Genomic DNA, 9,353 nt, shown 5'->3' with positions numbered 1-9,353 from the left:
CATGAGATGGTTGATTAGGAAGGCATAAATTTTTTATTTTTTTTTTGGATTAACAACAGTGTCATTGGCATGGCCACAAGCTTTCATTTTAGCATACTACGTTGCTTATGCAAAGAACCCACGAGTTTGACTCCATCATTTCCACTCGAGCCCAAGTTGTCACTTGGGGCTAACACAAGGAAGAACCTGCCTTTGTTCACTAACAAGATAATAGCCATTACATTCATTCAAACCATTATTTGCATTAAAAAACCATATACAAGATCAAACACCATTGATCAAAATATGGAACTGTAAGAAATTCTATTGTTTAACACAGTAATGGCGTAAAAGTCTTTAGTACACTTTGTATATAATCTACAATGTCGATGAATTTGAAAGGAATTGCCACTTCAATTGCACACCAAAATTATAGTGATAACAACCTGATAATGAAAATATTCCTATAATTTGAGATAAAATAAACCTACCCTATGTTTCAGAGCTTAGATTTCAAGTCTAGAATTTAAATTTTGGTAAATTTAAACAAAACACAACACAAAATTATATTTTGTTCAAACCCATACGACTTCGTAATTTAATATTTTTACACTATTTCTTCCTGTCAGAAGTGTCCTCTAGTAACCATGATAACGTACAGTTCATATTCTTATCACCATAGATGACAGGAGATAAGAAAGGCAACTGACCATACTGCTTGTTCTTCCATATAGCAGATACAGAATGTTGGGATCATTTGTCATTGTCAAAAGACATTGGAGGATTGAAAATAGTGTACCCCGAACACATTGATCTCTGCAGAAATGTGGCTACAAATTTTATTTGCGAATACAAATTCTCATCCATGGAATGGTGGAAAAAAAACAATCTTGTAATAGCATGCATAGTTTGAAAATAAAAATACAACTTCGACCGCATGCTTTCCAGGCGAACTGTAAAGTCAATTACTTCAAAGATGACCTCGACCACCACATTCTAAGCACAGGCGAACTGTAAAGTCAACTGCTAAAAAATTTTCTATATAAAAAAAAAATAAACTTAAAAGTCAATTACTTCAAAGATGACCTCGACCACCACATTCCAAGCACATAATGTTACCAGTTCCCCCGCAACCTGGATGGTGATGATTAGAGCAAGTCAGAAAGCTGTCCAGTAAAATGTGCCATTGTCAAAAGATTCTCAAATAACCTAAACCTTTCTCCAACAGGAAATGCAGATCATTATGGTTCAAATGAACAATTTAATTTTCTTCATAAGGTGAAACCTTCAGTTTTGGTCCAAATAATTTAAATCCAGAAATTGAGATCAAAATGAATATTTTGCTTTGACAAGTGAAAATTCAAAGCCATCTCCCAACATTTCAAATGCGTAACTGTTCAGTTACTAAAATGGAAGCACTGAAGACAGGCTTGCAGTGCGTAGTTCGTTTGTATACCATTAATTTTCAATCAATCAATGTTAAAAAAATAAAAAATAAAAAATAAAAAATAAAAAATAAAATAAAACAAAAATAAAAATAAAAAATAAAAAATAAAAAATTCTAAATAGCCAAAACTTTGTATCACTAACACACCCCCATAGTTTAAAAATTCTCTTAGCTATAGGCTCCACACCCCACCCCCCCAACCTTCCTTTTTCTCATTTTAAAAGCCCAAATACAGGACTAAGTGAACTGTTGGCTCCAATGGCATTCTATGGTAACCATGAACATGCATGCAAGAAACCAAGCAGATATCAATGTTTTAATCCCTGCCATGCTAATACACTTACTAATACAAAGCATAGTTGTTAGTCCAAATTGCAAGCTTTGTATTGAGAAAGGCATAAATCGGTTCAAATTGCATGGGAGAATGCAAAAGGCTGTGAATCGAGGTGAACTCACCTGGTGAATCGATGAATCGAATCAGATTGTACAAATCCTAGGATTTTGATCCAACTCTGCTAAAATCTAAGTTCAAAGACAAACTTCATTTTCTTGCATGATGGCCTTCTATTTGCTATTTACATGAGTTCTGTCCTCCATAAGAGAAGAAAGAAGTCTATTGGTCCTCTCATTCTGCACCTTTTTTTTTTTCTGCTATTGGATAAGATTAGAAGAAAACCATAGTTAGAGAAGGAAACTAGTCTTGAGAAGAAAACCAAAGTTGGCTAGGTAGAAGAGCTTTTGGCATTCTCTAATTTTTCTTCTTGTTTTTGTTGCTAGAAAAAGTGTATGCATTAAAAAGATCTATTTTTTATTTCAACCCCATAAAGTTCAAATTTTTATTATTTTTTATTGATTCATTCCCCTTAAAAATCATAAAGTTCAATTTTCTTCAATTTTTTTCTTGATTCCTCTCCTTGTTTTTCTTTAAAGCAAGCATACAAATGAATTTTTAATTGTGAGACATGTAAACTGACACCATTAACATAAAGTTTAATTTTTAAAAGTTTTTTGCATCCTTACCTTATTTTATTTTAGTGATTCTTGAACTCTTAGACTTAATGCTTCAGTTCTAAGTCATGTAACATGTGCTCTAGTTTCATAGAAACTAGCTTAACTTGATGCCTAATAGAGGTGGAATGGTTACATCATGGTTTATCTTGCTTATACGGCTAATTTTCCCTTCTATATCAATATATGCTTCGGTTAAGTAGATCATGGTAGGATCTAGACCTACAAAACTTGTTTTAAAGGCAAGCGTCATTCCAATTATCAACATGGTTAATCTATATTCGTTGAAATTTCAATGTATTTTACTATTTTATTTTATGTACAAACATACGAGTCATTTGGAATCGACTTTTCAAATTTTGTCTCAAATCTCACGATTCATTTCGATTCTTGATTCATAAAATGGGATTTTTTTTATTCACGATTCAAATCTCAATTTGACAACTATGAATCAGAGGACAAAACTTGTATAAGATACAGACATTTATTTGGATAACAAAAGAAATTTTTTTATCAAATTATCCAGTTCTCTTTGCCCCTTCATTTCTTGAGCTACAGGACTAGTCAAGCTCAAACCCATGTTATCCAAGGGCTCTTAGAGCTAATGCGTTCCTCATTCACCTTGATTTCAGGACAAAATGGTGTTCATAAAACACCATAGTCTCAACACTGATATCATGATACCTCAGAGCCTAACCAGAGCCTTCACCAAAACTGCCTCCATTGTCATTAATAATTTTAAAATGAGAACAATATCCAGATCCACAATGAGAGTTTCCAACACATGAGAAACATCCTCCAAAGGTGAATCCAAACTATATCAATAGTCCATACCAAACTTGAATTTCATCCAATAATTAGCCATTGCCACACCTACAGTCACTATCAAACCCTCTTTCCTTCTCTGATTCATCTCCAAAATTTTTTTAAACAACCCTATCACCACGTATTCATCCTATCGCTAGAACCATTCACTAAACTGGATCACAATCCACCAAAGAAAAACTCCCATTTACATTTCTATATGGAACGTTTCTGCGTGCTGCTCCAGATTGCAACCCTTCTTTCTTCTAGTGTGTGTGTGTGTGGAAGACACACACATACCATCATCCACAAGTGTACACACCAGATTGCTACCTTGTTTATAAAAAATATAAAAAAAATAAAATAATTTGCTCATTTAAATCTTGACTTGGTACCGCTCTCACAGCCCGCACCGAAACAGCGTTTTACTCCTAGATGTCCAGTCAACTGCTGTGCCTTGACGCATTTTGAGGAGAACCAGCGAGCGCTGGGTTCAAGTGGTATTTCACCCCTAGCCACAACTCATCTGCTGATTTTTCAACATCAATCTATTCGGACCCATTGAATAGACCCAATTTGAGCATCTTCTGCTCTGGAGCTCTTTTAACTTTTGGAGCCACCAACAATCTCCCAAGCAATGTCCCTATTTGATCATCCTCTACAACTGTACAACAAGATTCATTTAATGCTTTTCCCTTGCATAAACATGCATATCTTCTTTCCTTAGAGAAGCCAACTGCACACGTGAAGGTATGAAACTCAGGAGGCATTTGATTATTGTCAATGACGAACCCCATTTCCACCATCATGTGAGACCAGCGACGCTGGTCCAAGAAACTGCCAAGCACCATCATTGTTTGTTCCACCCACCGATTTAAAGTCTTAAACAACCCACCTCGCTTTATTCTTGGGTTGTTCCACCCTCATAGATTGGTTCGCAAAGTATAGCTACTGACACCATGGCCTTTAAAATTGGAATGCCTCAAATAATCAGTGTCGTGGGCTCTAGCAACTTCTTAACCTGGAACAGGATTAAATGTTTGGTTTGCAAAGTATATCCACTGACACCATGGCATATCTGCCTAAAATAAGGTTCTAGCAACTTCTTAAGCAAAAGGATTAAAATGGGCCTAAACTTTAACAATATCTTTGTTGGGCTTCACCACTTAAAAACACAATCCATATTTCAATAAATGGGTCCAGATCCCCAACAATTTTAAGCACAGCAAGCCCAGTTGAAGCAATGACTGGGGCCTAAGGTCACCATTCTCATCCCCAAGCTTCAAGCATCGATCAGGAACTCCTATTTGACATTTTTCAGTTCCTGCAACTTTACTACTTGCCGCTGTACTGCGACATTTTGCAACAACAAACACACTTTGATCCTTCCACACAATTAATACTTGATACGAGACCATTTCATTCCTACTCCCAAACTCTGTCAATCTCTCAACTTCAAAATCAGGCTGCTGTTGCTCTGCCCCAAATCCACAGATTTTTGTACACTAGCAAATAGACAAATTTCCCTTCCCCAACTTTCTTGAGTCTCAGATTAAGTGAAGACTTCGAGATTGCTCCCCACAATGCCATTCAGAATCAGAACTAGTGTATTCAATTAGAGAATGAGAATAATCTAGGAGAAACATGAAATAGGAAGGGAGAGTGAGAATGAAGAAAAGACATCACTGGAAAGCACAAGAACAAGAAAGGAAACTTAATAAAACAAATTTTCACATTCTTTAAATAATTAAAAAAAAAAATAACATGTAAGGAAACACTGATGAAAAAAGCAAATACAAATAATGGAATAACTTAGATGGGCCAGGAGAATAGTCAAGGGAACTGTTCTCACTACTTGATGCAGTACATTTGTTGGAGGTAATCTTGTTACTTAGCATAGCAAGAAAATGCTGCAGCAGAATACTGAGCTATGACTCATATTGTGAGTGAGTCTATGTAGTTAAAGCTTTGATGGAATTATTGTTAACAAAACCCAGTGATATGTTCTGCATGATAATCAGGTTGCAAAAACAAGTAGCCATTTTTATTGCTAGCAGCCCAGTACTACATAACTGTCATTTTGTGAGGGATGCTGTCTAAAGGAAGGTTGTGGGGACTCCATTTGTAAATTCTTTTGATCAGTTAGGCGATGTTTTCATAAAGGCCTTGTTTAAGCCTACCTTGTCTAATGGCTATAATAAGCTGGGGTTAGGTGATATTTATACACCTTCAGCTAGAAGGGGAATGTTAGAAGAGAATATGCTATTTTAGTATTTACATGGTGTGAGCGGGGGCATTTTCATCTTTCATGTCTTTTAATTGTTAATATATAAGAGAGCAGACCTGGAACTATACATATGCCCCAGGATACTGCCGCCTGACTTTTCCTCTTCTTTTTTTTCTTCTGTTCTCTTGTTTAGTTCTCCTCTTCTTCTCTTCTGCATCTCCAACTTTACAACAAAATGATTTAAGTAAAGCCTAAGTTCCAAAATGGTTGCAGTAGATTAGACCTTTAGTATAAAGGATTTCATAGTTAATTTCACAAAGTACTGCCATCCATGTTTTCCATATGTTTTGACACTTAGGCACCTGGTTAATTTAAACACACCCATTGCAGAAGGAAAAAAGAAAAACAAAGGTGAGAGAAGTGCCTTCCAAAAAGAATAAACAAATAAATGGCTTATGTCCACCACTACCAATACCTACGGTCATTGTTGGCTTGTTTCGTAGGGGAAGAACATCAAGAGGAAAAAGTGAGCTAACTAAAGTAAACTCATTGTTAAATAAATCATAAATCTTATGTTTCTCCATAAAATCAAAGACCCCCAAACTCTGAATCATGTACTCCTTTACAAACCCAAAAAAGATCCTTAAACCTTCATTTTATGTTAGGCTATTGGCGGATCGGTTTGACGTGAGCAAAACTCAGATTGGAGAAGAATACAGTCCTTGGGTATTTTAGGACCTTTACAGTTTTACCCAATAAGAAAGCAGCATTCTGAAAATATGCATTTCCAGATTGGTTCATAACACCAGTTCACACTGACCAGATTCAGAACAAATACTATATCCATTACTTCACCCCAGTTAGAAATTAGAATATATGGTAATCAAATGACTAGAAATAAAGTTGAATCAAGACAACTACTCAGGTTAAAAGGAAGACTGCGGGAAGACACATTCAGGAACCTTGTAACGGATGAATGTCCATGCCTGCATGGGTGCTTGTGAGAGTGCAGGTTGTTCAAAAGAGAGAAATTTACCTAGGCATCGGACCTTGACAATGATTCCCTGGCTCTCCAGTATAGAGTCAACATATAGGCCTGAGCCGGAGCAAGTGCTACAAAGTATTGCGCCTTTGGCTTCACAATCAGTGCAACGGGGATTATCTCCAATGATCTTCTCAGCCAGAGCTACACCAATTGGTTTCTCAATTATCTCCTCTGGTATACTCTTATCATAACAGAACAGTGATTTAAGACTACTTCGTCTATGCACATCCCCTACCGAACTTGACTCAGTCTGCAACATCACAATATTTACTTCAAGCCATTCATAATGGAAGACATTGCCACTTTAATTCAGTTACCGAAAGTTCTATTAAAGATATAACATATTCAAAACACATCAACAAATGCATGCATTCACATACACATAACTAAAGTGGCACTTAGAAAGCCACATACTGCATTTCCCAATAATAAGATATTTTTTCCAGACCCACCCACATATTTGCTACTGCCAATACAATTGTAGACTGTTATGTCACAGACAAGCTGCCAATAACCTGTGCCCATTTCGTTAAATCCAGGACTTGAGCTCCATAGGCATTTCTGTCATAATATTTATTTCATTTAGATTCATTTCATAAAAAATTCTGATCAACAGTTTTTTTTTTTTTTAATAAAAAAACATTTATTTTTTCAAAAGATTTAGAAGGCAAGTTATACCATAGAAAACAAAATGTAAAGGGAAGGAAGCCTTCTTCATAAACACACTCCAAAACACAAAGCTTCTAAAGCTTCCAAGAAAGCACAACTTAAAACCAAACTATTCATCCTTCCCTCATTTCTTCTCCTAAATCAAACATTAATTCAAAAAATTTGTGCCTCAAATAAAACTATGAAAGTTCCAGATTTTCAGCAATCATCATTAGAATACCAAAATTTGATACTCTAATTAGAAACAAATAAGCAATAATCATTACTTCATAAGTAATCATTCTAACAGGAAGAATCATGAAAAGAAAAATGGTGAAAAACGACTAACCCCATGCGAAGCAGAGGAAGAACCGGGGCCGTTACGAGAGATGGCACGGAGCTTTGCGAAGGGTTGGTTTCTTCCGAGACGAAACCACGAAGAATTATGATGGAAACGAGAACTGGAAGAAGGTACGTGCAGAACAACGGATGAGATCTTCAGAGCAGACTCCATTGATGTCACTGCCACCAGGATCAACGACGATTGAGGTTAGAGAGGCCCTGGTTTTGAACTGTTGAGAGAGCCTCGTAGAAATCGCGGACGATGCGAGGCTTGTGGGCGGGGTCTGGATCAAATAGTGGGCCCTACTGTGTTTGTGTCGGTCTGTTAGGGCCGAAAGTCGGAGTTATGGGCATGATTTTCCCAACTTCCAGTCCTGGGCCTGTATAAGTATCACTTAATACGGTACGGCGTTTGGGCTGAGAGTTTAGGCATTCTCCTGGTTTGGGATGATAGTAAATAATAAGGTCGTTTACTGTTCACACATTAAGGTATCAAGGTAGCTTGGGACGGGTGGCTTCCAGCTCTTTTCAAAACCAAAAAAAGTAACTTGTTTTCTCTTTTTCTTTTCTCCATCCAACAAAAAAAGACTGTTGGACACAAAAATAAAACTAATAATTTATGTAGAAGATGACTTGAAAAGAAGTAATTACTAATGTGAAAATATTGCTTTTAAAACGTAATTAGCATAGACTAAGTACTAAAAATTAATGAATAAATATCTTATTTAACAAATTATGCAAGCATATATATTAGAGAAATATCTATATTTTTTAATTTTTAATTATTATATAATTATTATAAAGTAAATATTTAAAAGTAATTTGAGATCTTATTTATTGGCTCATGTATATAAACACACCCTTATAATGTTGAATGTTAAATATAGAAAAATATTTTTCTTCAAATTTAACATGGTATGAGAGTCTAATCGCTCCACTACTGCAACCCTAATCTTTTCCCTTTCTAAGCCATCGCTGCCTCTCAGTCTCTCTCAGTTCTTCGTCGTTGGCGTCTCTCCCTCAAGCTCCGGCGTTGTCTCTCATTCACAGGCACTCAGTTCTCCACCGTTTTTCAGTTACAGCTCTTGTCTCTGTTGTCTCTCTCAATCCGGCGAAGCAACAGTCAATGCAGCAGATTTTCGGCGATCTCTCTCGGTGTTTTTTTCCCATCTCTCTGTTTTTCCTGTGGCATCCTGCTCTTCTCTTATCTTCTTCGTTTCTCCTTCCTGCCGCATCTTGGTTATTGCAGAAGTTCTCCGACAACTCTCAAGGTCTCCCACAGACTCTCTTTCTCTCCATCTAATTATCTTCCTCGGCTATTTTTTTTTTTTTTTTTTTGTTCGTGGCTTTCCGGCGATCCATCTCAGTCTTGCTCTCATCGTCTCCGGTGCTCACGCCTTCTTCTCCGTTCGTCCTCCCAGTTCTCAACAGCAGTCATCTTCACCGGCGCTCGTCGTCGTTCACCTTATCTCTCCAGTGCTTCTCTCTTCTCCGCCGTCTCTGCTTTGTTGTGCGTTAGCGTCGTTTTCTTCGTCCGGGAATATCTCAATCTCGTGAACTGCTCTCTAGCCTCTGGCTCTCTCTCATCTCTCAATTACAGGTTCCCGGGCGTTCCTCCGTCTACGGTCATCTTCTCCAACAAGAGCAGTAGTAGCAGCATCCCTCACAGGCTCTCTCTCTCTCTCTCTCTCTCTCTTTTATTCTCCTTTTGTTTATCTCTCTCTATCTCATCTCTCTGCTCTCAGCATCTCCACCTAAAAAGGCTCCTGCGCGAAACTCCAACGGCACCTTTGGCCTCCCTGATTAAACAATCGCTGAATTTGCCTTTCAGTTCTTATGGCAAGGCTATCAAC

At 37.1% G+C, this 9,353-nt stretch overlaps 1 protein-coding gene across 5 annotated transcripts; it reads right to left on the bottom strand.

The window, feature by feature from the left end:
* Positions 1-520: 520 nt before the first annotated feature.
* On the bottom strand, positions 521-7,959 carry LOC131144223 (uncharacterized). 5 transcript variants are annotated; one of them, XM_058092736.1, is made up of 4 exons: positions 7,508-7,896; positions 6,502-6,760; positions 1,054-1,113; positions 521-795 (listed from the first exon to the last, which is right to left on the bottom strand). In XM_058092736.1, the coding sequence occupies exons 1-3, from the start codon at positions 7,670-7,672 to the stop codon at positions 1,055-1,057; spliced, it is 483 nt and encodes a 160-aa protein (XP_057948719.1). In that variant the 5' UTR covers positions 7,673-7,896; the 3' UTR covers positions 521-795; position 1,054. The 5 variants fall into 5 exon arrangements, with proteins under 5 accessions (XP_057948719.1, XP_057948721.1, XP_057948720.1 ...); XM_058092737.1 differs by having other exon boundaries at positions 764-975; XM_058092738.1 differs by lacking the exon at positions 1,054-1,113 and having other exon boundaries at positions 7,508-7,900.
* Positions 7,960-9,353: the final 1,394 nt, after the last annotated feature.

This window comes from Malania oleifera, chromosome 12, assembly GCF_029873635.1.
Source record: "Malania oleifera isolate guangnan ecotype guangnan chromosome 12, ASM2987363v1, whole genome shotgun sequence".
In the NCBI taxonomy this organism is placed as follows: Eukaryota; Viridiplantae; Streptophyta; class Magnoliopsida; order Santalales; family Ximeniaceae; genus Malania; species Malania oleifera.
Note: the sequence above shows the minus strand (reverse complement) of the source record. Positions and strands in the feature narration are given on the sequence as shown.

Coding starts and splice junctions, on each gene's coding strand:
- LOC131144223 (XM_058092733.1), bottom strand. CDS start 7,672: ATGGAGTCTGCTCTGAAGATCTCATCCGTTGTTCTGCACGTACCTTCT. Junction 6,761..7,507: donor CTTCCTCTGCTTCGCATGGG/GTTAGTCGTTTT, acceptor GTGATGTTGCAG/ACTGAGTCAAGTTCGGTAGG.